The 17654-nt window shown below is 42.6% G+C and overlaps 1 protein-coding gene across 2 annotated transcripts in view; it reads left to right on the top strand.

The window, feature by feature from the left end:
* Rap1a (RAP1A, member of RAS oncogene family) overlaps positions 1-7480 on the top strand; it is a 140262-nt gene extending 132782 nt beyond the window's left edge. For both annotated transcript variants that reach the window (XM_036190453.1, XM_036190452.1), the window contains exons 7-8: positions 2705-2820; positions 5777-7480. In XM_036190453.1, coding sequence (XP_036046346.1) covers positions 2705-2791 — 87 coding nt within the window. In that variant the 3' untranslated portion in view covers positions 2792-2820; positions 5777-7480. The remainder of the gene's footprint in view (positions 1-2704; positions 2821-5776) is intronic.
* The last annotated feature ends 10174 nt before the right edge of the window (positions 7481-17654 follow it).

The raw sequence follows: 17654 nt of genomic DNA, 5'->3' as shown, positions 1-17654 counted from the left end.
TTCCAAAGAAATCATTTAGAATAATACTACAAGCAATCAGTTACCTGTCTCTATAATGTGTGCCAGAATTGGACACTGACTGGTATGAAGAAACTGAAAGAGGAACTGCATATGTGTTTCATTAATTTACTGTTCTGGTTTACCTTTTTGTTATTTTGTATCATAGTTTGCATGTTAAGCTTTGAGCACCAGTGAGAACTTTTTCCTGACTCACATACATTAAGTTCTTAAAGGCTTCAGAGTTGTGGAAACAGCTACCATTTTGCTTATAACTGCTATAGTTTTAACCTCTTAGAAATAAGACTATAGAGAGTGGAGTGTTTTTAGGAAATGGGAGTTGAATGGATAGGATAAACAGAAAAGAATATATTTATTTATAGCTTTGTAATGAATCTTTTTTTCTTTGCAACCATTTAATCTTGTAATCTCTGAATCATTTGAAAAAGTAACAGATAATTATCATCTTAAAGAAATGTAGCTTGTCATCTTTTAAAAACAATGCACAGGCTAGAAGACTACATAGTTCAGTGGTGGAGGACTTTCCTAACATGCACAGGCTCTAGGTCTAATTTCCTACTACAACAAACAACAAAAGAAATAAATGTAAGTCATTGATGTTAAAAATCTCTTGCTTTTGAAAATTTACTTAAAATATTCTAAAAACAAGAAAAATAGTCTGTTTATCCCTCATTTAGATTCACTAGTTATTAACATTTTGTCACATATTTATAGAAATCACTTTCCTTTGCTCCTATGTATTTTAATATGTGTTTCCTGGGATCAAAAGTGTTCTCAGGCTATAGAGATTGTTCTGTGGTTATGGGCTTTATGAAAGGCTCCCACGGCTCACAACATCCTTTAAGTCCAGCTGCAGGCAATTTAACACTTTGGGACTCCACAGGCACCCACACAGATACATAAATGGAAATTTTTTTTAAAAAATCACTAAGATTTTAAGGACATTCTCTAACAAAACAACAACTTATTAAAATCATGCAGCTAAAGATATAACTCAGCTATAGAGTGTTTGTCTGCATGAGCAAAGCCTGAGTTCAGTTCCCAACACTGCAAAATAAAAGTAAAATCAGAAAACTTGCTTTCAACACTGTTTTGTTTATATGTAGTTTTATCGTATTAAGTTTTATTGTGCTAATGTTTTAAAGACTGGCAGCTGAATCTGGTTCTTTGCTAAAATAATGCAGGCACTCATTTACTAGTGACCTGGGATGAAAATTGCTGAGTTGACTTTAAGGAATACAATAGGGATGGACTGGTAACCCAGGCTTACTAACCCACTTTTATGAAATAAAAAGTCTTGTATTTTTGTCTTTGATGATTTTTACTCTTCAAAAAAGAATCCCCAAGATTATTACTGTACTGTTTGTGCCTTCAAATCAAGGGTCAGTGGACTTTTCCTGTCTGTTGTTGTTGTCTTGTTTGCTTTGACCATGGAGGTGCACACTTTTAATCCCAGCACTCAGGAAGTAGAAGAAAATGGACCTCTTGAGTTCAATGCCGGCCTGGTCTACAGAGTTAGTTTCAGGCCATCAATGGCTGAATAGCGAGACCCTACCTTAAAAAAACAAATCCATAAGGGGTGGACATCATGTACCTGTTCTTGTATTACCTGAACAGACATGCCTTTTCCTGTCCCAGCCTAAAATATGCATCATTATCAAATGCAAATTGAGGGAAATTCTATACATTTATTAGACTTTATTTTTCAGAAATGACAAATACCTGGAGGACAAAGACCAAATTTAAAGTCTTCCCAATTTTAAAAGGCCAAAAGCAGTTCGTGGGGTAGTATCCATGTATAATCCCAACACTTGGGAGATGGAGGCAAGAGGATCAGGATTTCAAGGCCAGCCTTGACTAATAGTGAATTTGAAGCCAGCATGGGCTTGAAGTGAGATTCCCCATCTCAAACAAATAAGCAAATAATAACAGACAGACAGGTACTACAATATCAAAAAACAAAATGCAATGTGGATGCTGATAAATTTCTGCTCAAGAGGAAAGTAATGTTTTAGGGCCTCATTGAGATAATTGACAAAATTAGAATTTACACTGAAGATAATACAAAGAAATCTATTGATGTTTAAATGTCTTGACTAGGATCAGCATTATGCTAAAGTTACGTAAGAATATATTCTTGCTGGGTGAGATGGCTCACGCCTTTGATCCCAGCACTTGGGAGGCAGAGGCAGGTGGATCTCTGAGTTTGAGGCCAGGCTGGTCTACACAATGAGTTCCAGGACAGCTAGGGCTACACAGAGAAACCCTGCCTTGAAAAGCCCCCCCTCCCCAAAAAAAAGGAAATGTATATTCTTATTCTGGGGGATATGTGCTTAGCCCTTTAAGGATCCATGCCACTATCATATGGTTCAAAATTATTACTTGGATCTAGGAACAATGTACGGAAGCTCTTTGGTGCTGTTACTATAATTTTAATTATAACTTTTAAGTATTCACTGCCTTTCACTTTTAATTTTTTATTATAATTGACTACTGGCTGTCTAAGGTACATATCCTTCCTCATGTATATGTAAGGCCCACTTTACTCTGAGAGTTAGCTTGGGGAGCTAAGAAACTTCAGAAGAAAACAGTAAAGTTCAGTTCTAATGGCAGAACAATACTTAATACTTTCAAAATGATTTTGTGGAACAAATAATCAGTACTTTTTATTGTTGTTTTTACCTAGATATTTTATGACCTGGTCAGACAGATAAATAGAAAAACACCAGTGGAAAAGAAGAAGCCTAAAAAGAAATCATGTCTGCTGCTCTAGACTTGAAGTCAGCAGCAGCTCTGAGCCAGGTAAGATGCTTAAGCAGAACAAAGGCCTTCCTCGTTTCTCCCAGCTGGAACCGTTTTACTTCCTCTGAGAATTTCTGAGCCTCCATTGCTCACCCATGTGACAGACACCTATCTCTGTTGGATAATTTGCCTCCTCCTCAGGAGAGTCTACACTCTAAAATTAGGGAGGACCATGTGTGATTGGCCCACCACATTGTTGTCAACACCTGCTGAAGAGTGGGTATTTAAGAAATGGTGCTAGAGGCTGGGTAGAGCACTTACCTAGTGTTAGCATTTCTGTTTGCTCCTCTTTGAACTTAGCAGTAGCAAAAATATATAATGTGTTATGTCTTCCATCTTTCACCCAGAGCTGTGTTTTTAGAAGTATCCATGTTACATGTATCAGTAGTTTATTTTTATTGTATGACAATACTTAATTTATTATTTGACTAATGGGTATTCTGCTATTGAGGGACTTTTGCAGAATTAATACAGATAATACTGAGCCTAGCCTGGCAGCTCACACCTATTATCCCAGACAAAGAATGAGGCAGGAAGATTAGAAGTTCAAAGCCAGCCTCCCTTACATATCGAAGTCAGAACAGTCAGGGCTACATGAGACCCTGGCTTAAAACTAAAACAAACAAAATAAATGGATGGGGCTGGAGAGATGGCTCAGAGGTTAAGTTGTGGCATGGCAGCTCACAACTGTCTGTAGCTCTAGAACAGGGTATCTGGCTCACACAGGCATATATGAGGGCAAAACACCAATGCACAAAAAGAAAAAAAAGCCTGCAGTGTGGTATTTTATATATATCCATATATTTTATATATATATGGATAGTTTGCAGTTCTATGCATGACTTGCACACATGCATGTACCCAGAAACATAATGGCTAGCTCATAATATATATATAATTTTTTTTAAAGTGATTGTACCAGGGTACATGCCTCAGCAATTCATGAGTTCTACATCCTCCCCAACATTGGTATTTTTAGGCTTTTTAAACCTGAGCCATTCTGTCTGATGTGTGGTGGCATATGAAGTTCTGCTTATCAGTTCTTCTCAAAAGTGAGTGACTCTCCAACAAATGTTTTACCAGTCTGCATCAGGTGGTAGTTGACTTCAGATAGCATTTCAGCTTTCATTAAGTGGACCCACTAGAGAGAAATTCATGGCAGCATTTGTACTACCAGTTGGGTAAGAAGCCAGGCCCTGTGAGCTAGTTTCTTGTTTTCTTTTAACTACATATTTAAATCCCCTGATGTTTCTTCTTTGTCAGCTAATAAACCAAAACAGAATGCTTTCATGGAGCAGATATATGGTGTAGTTGGAGGCTAATTATGTGAATATGACTAAACTTGATGGAGTTAGAAGAGGAACATAAACCCTACTCACTTGAGAGTTGATAACACTAACTATTGTTGATCTCTGGGGCCTCTTTAGTAGATTACTGCTTTCTGAGTTCCTGATGAGCTAATTTGTGCTCCTTAGAGATAGGGATGAGTAAGTATGTCTCTTAGAGAAAACAATTGAGTAACTGCAACCCTTTTTAATGGAAAAAATAGAAAGGAGGAAAAGTGTAGTCTGGGGTGGTCAAAGTGGGAAGTTCAGCTTCTGTCTAAATGGTTTCTTTTTCTGAAGAGCTGAGTGGCTTTTCCTGAAACTGACTGGTTAAAACACTTTTAATCATGAGTTTCCTGAAAGTGATTATTGTTAAGATTACTGGTGTTTGTGTGTGTTTAAGGAAGGGGACAAAGACAAACATGAGGACCCAAGTTAGTAATGTGTTGTTTTACTCTTTTATAGTTGACTGGCTTATTGACACCTTGGCAAACCTGAATTTTAACTTTGCATTATCAAAAAATGTTCTTTTAGCTTAATAGCTTGGCCTATTAGGATTTGAAAATGCATTCATACAGCTTACCTTAGAGAAGAGAAATCTTGCCTAGGTCTTGCAATAAGCCATTCATATTGGTTGCATCAATCCTTAGACTTGTACAAATTCAATTTAAAATGTCGTCTCCTGAGATCTTGTAGGTGTGTGATGACAAAGGCCTTATCAATCAGAATGCTTTGCAGCACATTGATTGTGATTTGCAATGCCATGTTATACGCGTGTTTTTTGAAATACTAAAGCTTAGTTAGTGGCTCATGCCTGTGGCTGTTCAGGCTAAGGCAGAAGGATTACTTGAGTGTAGGAGTTTGAAGCCATCCTGGCCAACAAGACTAGGGTGGAGAAGTTCTAAGATAACAGGGTAGATTTAATAACAATTACAGTGTTTTAGAGTAGCTGGACCTTGGGGGCAGCTTATATGTCTATAAGCCTTTAAGTAGAAAATCATCAGGAGTTCTCCCTCTAAATTAATTGGCTTCTGCTAAGTAGTAGGACCTGCTGATTTCTTCTGCCTTTGAGTATGGGATCTTTCTGCATTGTCTTCTGCCAGCTGTGTTAGAAATTATAGTACCTAATATGGGATCAGAAAATGGCTGAAAATAGAATTTCACACAGAGTTTATGTAGACAAATATTGAACTGAAAAAAAAAAAAAGATAATGGGATACAAGTAAAATATTACCGTCTGCCACTTTATAGGTAGGGTATTAGATAAGATGTGAATAGTAAGTATAATAAAACCAGGGACAAACAAAAATTGATTATTCATAGCTGTTTCTGCACTCAGTCTTCTATATTTGGTTTTGAACTTTTGAGACAGTCTTGCTTACTCCAAACTGTAGTCAAAGTCAAACTTGGACTCCTGAGCCTCATGCCATCATGCCTGGCTTATTTTTGAACATGTGTAATAGGAAGATAAAATAGCTCTTCTACTGAAGTAGGGTGGTGTAATTTAGTTCCTTAGTAATGGTCAGTAGATGTCATCCTTTGTGTGTTATTAGATATCTGTTTATTGACTGCCACCTTCGGACAACAAGAGAACTCTATCTATGTGTGTCTGTGTCTGTTCAATGTTCCAGATTACAGAAATGAAGAACTGTTGCCTAATTGGAAAGTGCCAGCATTCCAGACTTCAAAAACTAGATCTGAAGAGGCTTCTCCTGTTTTATATATTATGTGAAGAATTTAGATCTTATATTGGTTTGCACAAGTTCCCTGGAGAAAAAGTTGCTCTGTGTATATCTCCTGGAAATAAGACATAGTATTTCTCCTTTGCAATAGCAGTTATAACAGATGTGAAAATAAGATACTTGACTCTAATACAATTATACAGAAGAGCATGGATGCATTTCAAATGTTAGATGTTACTACTATAATCAAATGATTTCATATTGACCTTTTTATCATGACTCCTCCCTATCAAGCACTAAAAAGTTGAACCATCATACTTTATATCTGTAATGATATAGATTATGAAATCTCCCTTCAAACTCATTGCAGCAGATAACTTTTTTGAGTCATTGACTTCATTTTATATTTAAAAATTATGAAAATATCATCTGTCATTATATTCTAATTAAAATTGTTTGTGCATAATGCTTTGGAAAAATGGGTCTTTTATAGGGAAAAAACTGGGATAACTGATTTCTATGGCTTTCAAAGCTAAAATATATAATATACTAAACCAACTCTAATATTGCTTCTTGTGTTTTACTGTCAGATTAAATTACAGCTTTTATGGATGATTAAATTTTAGTACATTTTCATTTGGTTTGTGTCTTTTTGTTATTGTTTATAGATTTAAGTCCTTTATTTTATAATGACCACATTGTTTAAGTGCAACAGTAGCTCCTTTCTGCCTGAATTGAGCAGAACAGTTGGCTTTAAACTACACTTATGGGTGATTTCTCTAGGAACAGACCTCGCACTTCCTGCTCTAGATATATTTATTCCTACTCTACAGTAAAATACACCAGACGACATAGAATAGTTTTGTATATTCTCTCTTGACCTTAAAGATTGTATCTTATTGAATAAAATATCCCACTCTGTATTATTTTTATATGTAAAAAGATAAGTTTAATACTGTATGAGGGTTTGACTTTGACTATTGCAAATCCTGCACAGCTTGTAATTTCATCCAGGGAATCCTTGCCATTGTCAATTTGTTGGTGTGAGTGAGTCCACCAATGCAGTGTTCTGTGAAAATTTTCAAACTTGCTTTCTACGAGATTGAAGAACTCGAGGGAAGTGGTTGCAACTCAGAACACAAACAGGGATGTGTGACTTGACTGTCTAGTGGTGTAGCAGGAGTGGTATGAAGATGGCAACATCACAGTTGTAGCTGGCTGTACAGAGGTGCTTTTCTTTTCCTTCTCAGTTGCATTTTATAAAGGTGGGGCTTATGGAGGACATGGACCCAGGGTGACACTGTTGTGTGTTCTCCATGAAGAAAGGGACAAATGGCTTGTTGGCCAGCTGCATACTGAGAAGAAAGCAGATTGCAAGCGTAGGAAACCCTGTGCCTTGTCCCCCAAAATCAAGGAGACCAGTCCTAGAAAGTAATCTTTGCTCAGGGATCTAGATACGGTCTCATTGCAACTAGTTGTGAAGAGGTATTCATGCCTTGCTGAGATTTGCCAGGTATGTTTCCAGCCCTTCAGTTACTAAGTCAGCTTTCAAATGTAAGATCTGACCAACCTGAAGAAATGTCAAAAAATACTGTTTGAAACATTGGAAATTGTATTCTTTTGATATTCTAATAAACTTAGCTACTTAACATTTCCCTTCTTTTGATGCAGTTATACATGTCTGTGACTGAGGGGCAAAACCTTAAAGTCAACTAAAATGCAAGTGGAAGATAGGGCCAGTTGGACCCAGTGAGAAAAGCTGGGCTGTTTTCTTGTTTGTGTTTGTTTTTTAAATGGGGTCTTACTGTACTACCCAGGCTGGCTTCAAAGCTCTGGGTTCAGGTGATCCTCCTGCCTCAGCATCTTAAGTAACTAGGACTACAGGAGCATGTCACTGTGTGCCCAATTAGAGGCAATCCATATGTTAAGGACCTTTGAAATCATTATCCTTTGAAATATTTCTCACACATTTCTTTGGATTTAAAATCATGGACAGGCAGACCTCATACAAACCAGTAAAATGTCTAACTCCTGTGTCAGATGAGTTGTGTAGGTATTTGTTACATGACATTGAAGTCTCACCAGTTTAACTGATTTTTTTTTTTTATCAGCTTCCTTTGCCACCTTTTATACTCTCCCCTGGGATTAAAGGTAAAAGCCAAGAAAAATTCCTTTTTTGGCACCCAGGGGTATTTAAGGCAGGGCCAATAGAGTCAGGAATGCAGTGTTATCTAAGGGAATTCTGTACTTGCTGAGCAAGTTGGAAAGGTGTCCTGTTAAGAGAAAGAGTTATCTTTTTATAGTGTCTTTTTGTGAACTCCTTGGTCTTGGAAGGGGTGCCCAAAGACAAGATATATTTTTATAGCCCCCAAATCAGGAGTCTCTTGATTTATTCATCACGCATATTCATGAATGAATTCCATAGTAGTGCTTGTGGCTGTTTTAGGTATAATAGCTTTAGTTGTGTGAAAAACACTCATTGAAAGGAAGCTCGACGCTGCAATTGGTAGTTTTTCTTTTCCCCCAACCAGACCATGAACAACTTTAATGACTTGATGCCTCCAGTAGTTTTAGAATTAACGTAAATGCTAGTATATCATCTTACCCACCAGGGGGAGCTTCAGTATCAGGTGATGCTTCTTTGCACCAGCATATCAAGTATTCTGTACATGCCTTTCCTTACCAAGAGGCATGGAAGGAAGCACTCCCTCAAGAGTTTACAACTTAATCAGGCAGCAAAGATACACAAAATGTGTGGGAGGCATGAATACCATTAACTTAAAGAACTGTGGCCACTTAAGTATTTTTCTTAATGTTTGGAGAAACAGTGGCTGTTGGCATGTAACTGCTGTCCTGTCATAGCCCTGAACTCATTTTGGTCTGGCATCTTCATCTGATGTCATCAGAAACCACATTTTACTCCTCAGTAAGACAATTCACTTCTTTGACGGTGTAATATACTTGGAAAAATTGGTATGTAGAGAAAAATGCCGTTATTTTGCTATCTACTACATTGAAACAAGTAGTTTGGAGTCATTTTTCTCATACAAATAGTAATGAAATACGCTGCATCTCTTGAGTCTTGCCACTTTAAAATAGCTTCCCTGTGTACCCTCACAGGTCAACAATTCTTTGTCAGTCATATGTCTGACTGGTCTAGGAACTAAGGGGCAGAAAGAGATTAATGAGTATTACGTTTTTCTTCCTGACCAGTACTCACAGGATGTTAGAAAACAAAATGTGCTCTTATAAATTATGTGTTAAAACCAGCATAATGAAGAGATCGTCTCATAATTGGAAGAGAAAAATAATTTTCAAAGTATACTTTTATTTGAGTCTTGTGCTTATTTAAGGTGCTAAATATATAGTAACATAGACCACTGAATCCACTCCAAACATCAAAGGACATATTGGTCTGCATGTTCTTCTAGGATCTGGAAAGAGCCTGTCTTGTGGGAAGCAAATGAATGTGAGCATTGAGAAGTCTGACTACCCAACTATTAGTTGCTCAAAACATAAACATATATATTCTTGCAAATACAGTACAGCTATTAGGTTCATCTTGGGTTTCTCTTCCTGCAATTTCATCTTGGATTCATTGATCATGTTTAAATGTTCCTTTAAGAACAGTTAGAGGTTTGGAACTGGATGCCTAGTTCTTTCTTGGGAAGGCAACATGGATTCTGTTTTCCAGGCATTAACAGCCTTCGGAAGAAACTTGAGAGTTGCAAATGCTTTAGGCTTGTTAAGAAGCAGACAACTATAGTTCTAGGCCCAACTGCTGATTGCTTATGCAAGAGATTGGCTGTTTCCATAAAGGAAAAATTTTAATAAAGCTTCCCACTTTAAACAGTTGTGTGTCTCTTGCTTTGAACTGTTGATTTCAGTGATTTTCTTTAGTCTTACCCATGTTCAAATTCTTAACACTAAACTTGGAGGGCTACAAAGCAGAAAAATGTGTGATCTCTGTTATCTGTGCTGTACACCAGTACTGCTCTGAATGCATGGAATACAACAATGAATCAGACATACCCAAATATCACCCCTTGTAGACTTTTAATCTTTAGAAAACGGCAAAATATTGTGATGGGGAGATGAGTGGGTAGGTAGGTAACCCAAGTGCATTCTGTGTAAACAAAAGGATTGAATTTGGATCCTTAGCACTCCCACACCCATGGAAAAGGCAGGGCCTAGTGATTCATTCCTGTGATCCCAGCACTGGCAAGTAAACAGAGATGGTCCCAGGAACTGACTGGCCATCAAGTCTAGCCAAACAGTGAGCTCCAGGTTCAGTGAGAGACTCCATCTTAAAGTGGAGAGTGGTAGAGGGAGACACTCAGCATTGACCTCTGGCCTTCACAAACATATGCAAAGGCACGTGCACTGGCACGTGTGCACATGCACTGCACATACCACACATGGATAAATAAAGCTGTTGAAAACCCTGTGTGTTTATGATGGATACTGTAAAAAAGAAGAAAATATGTGGTACAACGGGCAACAGGAATAAGTGAGTGGAAGACTTATGTGTCCCTGTGTTGGTTATGTGAGGAAACACTGAAAATGCGAGAGCCCATGCCAACTACCTGGGAGGAGGAAGAGTCTTCACACGGGGAAAGGAAAGGGCAAGGGCCTTACTCTAGCATAGGCTGGGCATGTTGGAAGACTAATGAAGAAGTCAGCATGGCTGGTGGAGAATAAACAGGAAGAATAGTGTACATAGTAGAATTGATTGAGTTGAATATGGGGGAGGGCAGGTCAGCATTAGTCTGGGAAGGATTTAACAAAAGGCACAGCATAGAATCAGTAGTGTGTCATCAAGAACACCGTTGGAGGCTGGAGAGATGGCTCACCGGTTAAGAGCAGTTGCACTTGAAGAGGTCCCGGACCCAAATGGCCACTCACAGCCATCAAATTCTAGTTCTAGGGTAGCGACGCCTGCCTTATCTAGTTCCATGGGCACTGCACACATGTGGTGGATATATATACACACACACACACATACATGCAGACAAAATACCTCAACAAACTACATTATCAGTTCTCTATGAACCACCAGTACCTGACACTTTGGCTCACAAGGATGTTAGAAAGGATTAAGAAGGAAAAGCTTTTGCTTTTATTTCTGCATTATCTGACATGGTTTTTTCCCCTCATGTTTAGCATAGGCCGACACCCTGGACATTTGGTAACTACTAAATCTCCCATACCTTAGGCGGTTTCCCTCTGTCTTCACACCACAGATAGGCAGCAGCCCCTCTGGCTGTACAGTTGTGCTGTATCCTAGTTTTTAGTTCTGCCAAGTAGGTCCCAGCCTCCTCATTGACATCCCATTGACAGGTCTTTCCATGTGGGTGAGGAATCCACAGGCCACAGTTATTAATGTAACTCCTGGTCCAACTTGCCTAAGCATGACTGGAACCTTCCTCTCCAGCTGGATGGGCTGTAGTTTGAAGGAAAGTCTGGGATAAGGGAGTGCGAGGCATTCAGCCTTTCCAGTTCACAAAGTAGGGCTTGGAGCAGTGGAGCCTGCCCATCCTTTGTGAACTGTAAAGCAAGAAGCTTGGAGATACTATTTGATCCCTATACTCCCAGAAGGGTCCTAAAGCCTACACCAGAAGCTTTGTGGAGTTCTTTGGGTCCCTGGAATCGCTGGTGCAAAACTTAGCCATCTTCTGGGATCTGAGTTTCCTTGTGAACAGATGCTTGGAACTTCAGTAGAGGGTCTGAACGTTTACTTCACTCAGTTTGGCTTAAGGCTCCATGATTATGAGTTAGGTCCTTAAGCCAGGTGTGAATTGAACACAGACATGTCTGAGATGCCCAGAGAGCTTATGGTATACAGGGTTTCAGTTGTGTTTGCCTCATTTGGAAGAAATCTTTTTTAGGTGCTTGATTCAGGGCTAGGGAGGAGGTGGCTCATTGGTAGAGTGTGGATCTAGCATAAGTGAGGTCAGGGAGTCCATCCCAGCACCCACCCAACCCCACCACCACCACCTTCCTAAGTTTGTGGTGTCCAGCCCTCTCCCACAACTTAAACACAAGTGCCTGTTCACCTTCTGGGCCTGGTGGGGAGACAATGCCTGGAGTATGGCCAGAAGTGGAACTGGAGGTAGAGAAGGCAGGCGCTCACCACCCAACTCTCAATTTCCTTCCCTGTTACCCTGCCCACCCCTCCCCTCCCTTAATAGTCACAATAAGGGGAGGAGGATCTAGCAGACTTGGTGTCCCCATTAGAGCACAGCAGTTTGGGAAAACATCCTGGGGTAGGAAGGTCTGGGACCAGATGTTGGTAAAAAGGTCATCCATGGGTGTGACCCAGGTCAGGAAGGCTGGAGGAAAGAGGCCAGGCAAGAAAGGGAGAAAATTGGGGGGCTGGGACAAAGATGACTTCTTCAGTGGCTCTTGAGAGAGAAGTGGCTGTGATCTTCTGAAAGGCCTGAGCAGCCCAGTGACGGCATGACAACAGAGGTAGGTGAGAGAAGGCAGGTGAGAGTCCACACCAGCCGGAATTAAAATAGAATTGGTTTGGGAAGCCAAGCAATGAACCAGAGACAGACCAGACGGGACTACACAGCAGCTGGGCGGGAGGCCCCACTGTCTACTGAAGTTTCCTGCTCGGACAGTAACTGGTCACGACTCCCCTCTTTTCTAGGGTGTGGACTTTGAAGCTGTGAGAAACAGAGTACGAGGGGGTCAGCTAAGAAAAGCTTGGCCACTGGCTGTCCCTAAACAGCCCCCTGATGGTGCACTCAGCTCAGGACTCCCTGGGGAGTGGAAATCACAGCAGCCCCGTGCTCAGTACCGGAAGCAAAAATACTGAGTGGTCACTACTTTGGAGGTGCTCAGAGATCTGGAGGAGAAGGAAAGCATGCACACAAGTGCCTTGCCAAGCTCGGTACCGGGGTTTAGGCTAAGACACAGCCAAGGCCTATGGGAGAGTTCCGCGGTGGCTTTCAAAAGCTGAGAAAAGTAAAAGGCAGTCTGAGCAGGAACTGCACTCTGGACAGCACAGGCAGACCCAAGCTTGGAGCACTGCAGGGAACCCATCTCCTTGGTAGGTAAAGTGGGTGAGAAGTTCTGAAACAAGGCCCAGCAAGCCAGTTGGGGTCTACTTGAGCAAGGTTGGGCCTCTGACACTCAGGACAGACAGGAAGCCCAGGATGAAGTCACAAGCTGCTCCTAGACTTAAAGAGTCTTATTAATAAAATCAAACCTGAGGCCAGTTATTGGGGTGAATGCTGGAAGATCGGAGACACAGAACAAGCCACGGCTATCTCACCTTGCTAGTCCCTCAGGTGGTCTTGTTTCCTCAGACTGGAAGCTTCTGAGTCCTCATCCCAATGGCTCTCAGCTGGACTGTGTTGCTCCAAAGCTTAACTAACTACATGCTTTTTTCTTTTAGTTCCTGGTCCTCACGCCTCATATACCTTTTTCTTTCTGCCCCCACTCCCTGGGATTAAAGGCGTGGGTCACCATGCTTAGCTGTTTCTAAAGTGGCCTTGAACTCAGAGATCTGGCTAGCTTTGTCTCCCAAGTGCTGGGATTAAAGGTGTGTACCACCACCGCCCAACTTCTGTTATGGCTTACTCTTCCCATTTTCTAGCCACCATTTCTGGCTGTTCTAGTGGCTGTCTGTTCTCTGACCCCCAGATATGTTTATTTCGGAGAACACACAATATTTCAGGGAACACAATACCCACCACACATTAGCATCCTTACAAACCCTGGATCATATACTTAGATAAGGACAGCTTCCCCCTTGAAACCAGCACCTACATACAGCTTCCAAATGGATGCCCAAACCACCCTGCCTGGCCAGAAGGCCAGAGAGGGAAGGTACCATGTTGGGGAGAGTTCAAAAGAAGCAGAGGTTCAGAACGCTGTTTCCTACTGTCCCTGGACAGGGTCCTGCTTGAGGAGATGCAGAGGAAAGAAGAACTTAGTAATTGTCAAGGTCTCCTGTGAGAGATTTGCCCCCAGCTATGGGCACCAACTTGTGGCCTCTGACCAGCACAGAGGGCTTTCAGGAACTGGAGGTGGTGAGGGAGAGAGGACTCCAGTGGGGGACTGGAGTGTAAGAATCAGGACTCTGTTGCAGGGACAACGATGACTCCTTGGGGATGGCTTGCATGGGTGTGCATTGGGCTTGGAGGAGGTGGCTGGAAGGGATATACTGGGACTGGCGGAAGTGGGCAGGGAGGTCTTGTCAAATTCAGGCTTCATGGGCGAAACGATGAATCTGAAGGGTGGCCCCCAGGGTGTCTAGAAAAAAGGAATGATGTGACCTGGAAGGGAACTCTGGCCTCCAAGGACAAACAGCTGGCCAGTAGAATTTGGCTCATTCAGCTTTATCCCTGGCCTGAAATTGAGGCCCCAGGTTATCAGAGAGGGAGGATTTGGTACATAAGACATTGAGTATGTCCCTAGGGCAGGTTCTTAGGCAATGGGGGCCTCAAGCACCTTCCTTGTCTGACTCAGGGTGCTATCCTTTCCTACTTGACAAAAAGGATGAGTGTAACATTGGCAAAGCAGCCCAGGTGAGCAACATCTCTACAGTGGACAAACACATTGACATACCTCTGATGCTTGCCACAATCCCGTGACAAAATGAGAGTGACAGTGTACTTTTTAGCAGAACACCAAGGCTCAGAGAAAGCACTGTTTATTTTCAGCATTGTCCCTTGGGGTCTGAGATTAAGCGGGGCATGGGTGGCTAGTGCCGTTTCTGTAGAAGCTGTGTGTTAGGAACAGTGCACTCCACCCCAGCACACTGTTTTACACCTGACAGTGGCCCTACATCATCCCTGCTTCACACGAGAGCAGAGGAGCCTCCAACATGCTCAGGCCCACACAATGACAGGCCTGGGTCTAGATTCCTAGCGATTTGACTCCAGATCAGGAATTTATAGAAATGCCTGGTGCTGGCAGAAACACCTAACTGCCCTGGTTGGAGAGATCACCTGAAGTGAATAGACACTTCTTCAGGGAAGCTTCAGTACTCTTGATTTTATCCTGCTGAGAATGTTGGGGTGACTTGAGAAAAACAGGACCCTCTCCTTTGGAGCCTCTGGGGAACAAGTGAGGATCCTCAAGATCAGTTTGGGTTAGAGATCACCCTGGAGGAGAGAAGAAAGAGGTTCTAGTTCTGCAGGCCTATCAAGAGGAAACAGAGATCTGGCAGGTACTACCAACCATGCCCAGCAGCGAAGGGATCCTCCAGTGCATGCTGTGGTTGGAGAATATCTACAGACTGACCACAGAGAGGCAGGTGGAGCCCTGAGAAGATGCCTAGGCCAATCAGAGGGCATCAGTACCTGCCAAGGAATTAGGCCAGGTGTGGGGCAGGCCTCCGTGCCAAGAAGGGTATTAAATGAGCTTCCAGCTCATTTGCATGTCCTAATTAACCATAAAATGAGCCCAAGAGGCAGAATTAAGCTGTCAGTTTCTCTGCCTACTTTTCCCCGTCTCCTCCACATACATTTTGCCCTGCACTCTGCATCACTGAGACCCGAGACATTACTCGTCACTCTTCACTCCACTTTAGTAGAGCAGTCTCCGTCACTGTCTCAGCAGGAGCCAAGGATGTGGACAGAATTACATGAAGTTGAGTTACCGTAGTCTTTCATCAGCAAAGCATGGCATAGTCGTTGGGACAGTTTATCAGCCCTTTTGAAACCCAGGCAAAATTACTCCAATATTCCTCAAATAGCTAATGAGCATACCACTTGTCAGTCATGAAGAGATGTGAATAATCACAAAGGACAAATGTTGTTATTCTTGATCTGGCTTGATATGGACAGTTTGCCAGGTAACAAGAACACAAGATTGGAAGTCAGTTACAAACTATTTCAATCCCAGCTTTGTACTGTGTGTGACCTTGAAGGAGTTCACTTCTCTGCACCTCTATTCAGGTAAAATGAGCAACCATTTCCTGGGTGTAGCAAAAAGGAAATGAGAGAAATAAAGGCAAAGGTGCCTGGCACCTGTGGATTATCTTGGAAGCCAAAATTACTTCCTAATTGTTTTGTTTTGGTTCTTTGACTCTTTCCTGGCCAGGTGATGATTAACTCTGTTTCTTTGTGTATGTTGGTAGGTTGGAGGTCAGCAGCTGGTCCCTTTCCCATCGTGCTGAGTTATCATCTTCTATCATCTCCCATCACAATGCCCGGGCAGGAGAGGAGTCTGCCATGTTAGTTGTTTTAAACAATGTTAGCTACCACTAGTTCACAAAACAAATAAGTTGCACATGGATGGTGCTGAAGTGACTTGGCTTCCTATACAATCACAGTTCATGCCCTCTTAAATAATTTCAGGAGTGTCCCACCCCTCAGGAATCAGGGTGTGAGTTTTTCACACGCTCCTCTTCTACACACATCGCTGCAGCCACAGTTCAAGAAATTCAGGGGAGGCAGGATGGACAAGGACCCGCTTGGCCAGAAAGACTGAGCCCAGCTGACAGACTCCAGGCCAAGGTAGATAGGCCTGGTGCCTAGGGATCCAAACTGGAAGCTGCTTTCTTCTGCAAGCAGCCTGATCTGGGCAGCTTGCATGCCATGACTCTTTGACCCATTGATTTATCGGGAAAATAATTCCAGGTCATTCTAGGTCTGAAAGAGATGGGCACATTGCCTGGTAAAAAGTGACAGATCAAAAATACAAATTAAAAAACCCCTTTCCCCACTTAAAAAAGTGACCATCTATCATTTGACTGCGTGGGAACTTGCAGATGACCCTCCCCACAGCTGCTGTTGCCTCCCCACACCCAGTTCCAGCCTACACTCTCCCTTCCCCCACTCGGTCCCCTGGGGGTCCAGGCTGCAGGCAGAAGAGCTCCTCTTGTTAGTTTTCTTCTCCAATTTGCTCTTAATGCTCTGGGGGCAGCAGGCAGCTCGCCTCTAATTGCAGTTGTCACACCCCATCAAGCTGAGCTGGGTCTGCGGGAGGGGTGGGGGAGGAGCTAAGCAGCCCTCCAGGGTGGCTGGGCTGGAACAGGGACCTACTTTGTTCTCTCCTGGCCTAGGAGGGAGGGCCAAGATGGCCCCTTCGTGGACCCAGGCGGCCCTGGACTTGCTTGCCGGCTCACTGCACAACGTGCCTGGCGTCAACCTCACTCTGAGGTTCCCCGGTTGACTTCCAGGGTGATGAGGGTAGATGAGGCCAGGATTCTCGTTCTATTCTCTGGGTGACTGCGAGATGCGGACTAGGCATTATTTTTTTTAATGTATGAGGGCTGTTTCTGGGCTCACCCCAACCATCTGCTGCCATGCAGGAGCATTAAGGCAGGCAACAGGATGGGAACCCACTGCTCAGCCAGGCAGTATGTGACTCCAGGGTCCAGCAATCACTCTGAGGTTGCCCTAACCTGTTTTGCCCCCTACCAGCAGTGTGTTCTTGGATACCTCGGGCATGCCTACTTGGATTCATGAGACAGCACCTAGGTGAAGGCACATTGCTCCGCCTCTGCACTTTGGAGATGCAAGAGCATCTCAGACTTCCTCACCACACACACACACACACACACACACACACACACACACACACACACCTGCTTGTTCCAGTCCTAGTACCCACCTATGGGCTGAAATCTTGGTACTAGGAAGGGCTGTGTGTAGGGAATTCCCTCTCTGGTGCTCCATCCTGAGAGACCAGCCCTTTTAAAAAAAATGTCAGGGAAGCAGACCATTAAAATTATTGGGGACCCCTGAGACAGGTCTTTATTGGGAATTCCTCTGGGAAACCAGAGGGCTCAATGTCCCTTTCCATATAGAATGAGGTCTTGGGAAGGGAATAGAGGAATGCAGGTTTGGCCTGGACTCCTCCCCTG

The sequence above is a fragment of the Onychomys torridus genome, chromosome 6, assembly GCF_903995425.1.
Source record: "Onychomys torridus chromosome 6, mOncTor1.1, whole genome shotgun sequence".
NCBI lineage: Eukaryota > Metazoa > Chordata > Mammalia > Rodentia > Cricetidae > Onychomys > Onychomys torridus.
Note: the sequence above shows the minus strand (reverse complement) of the source record. Positions and strands in the feature narration are given on the sequence as shown.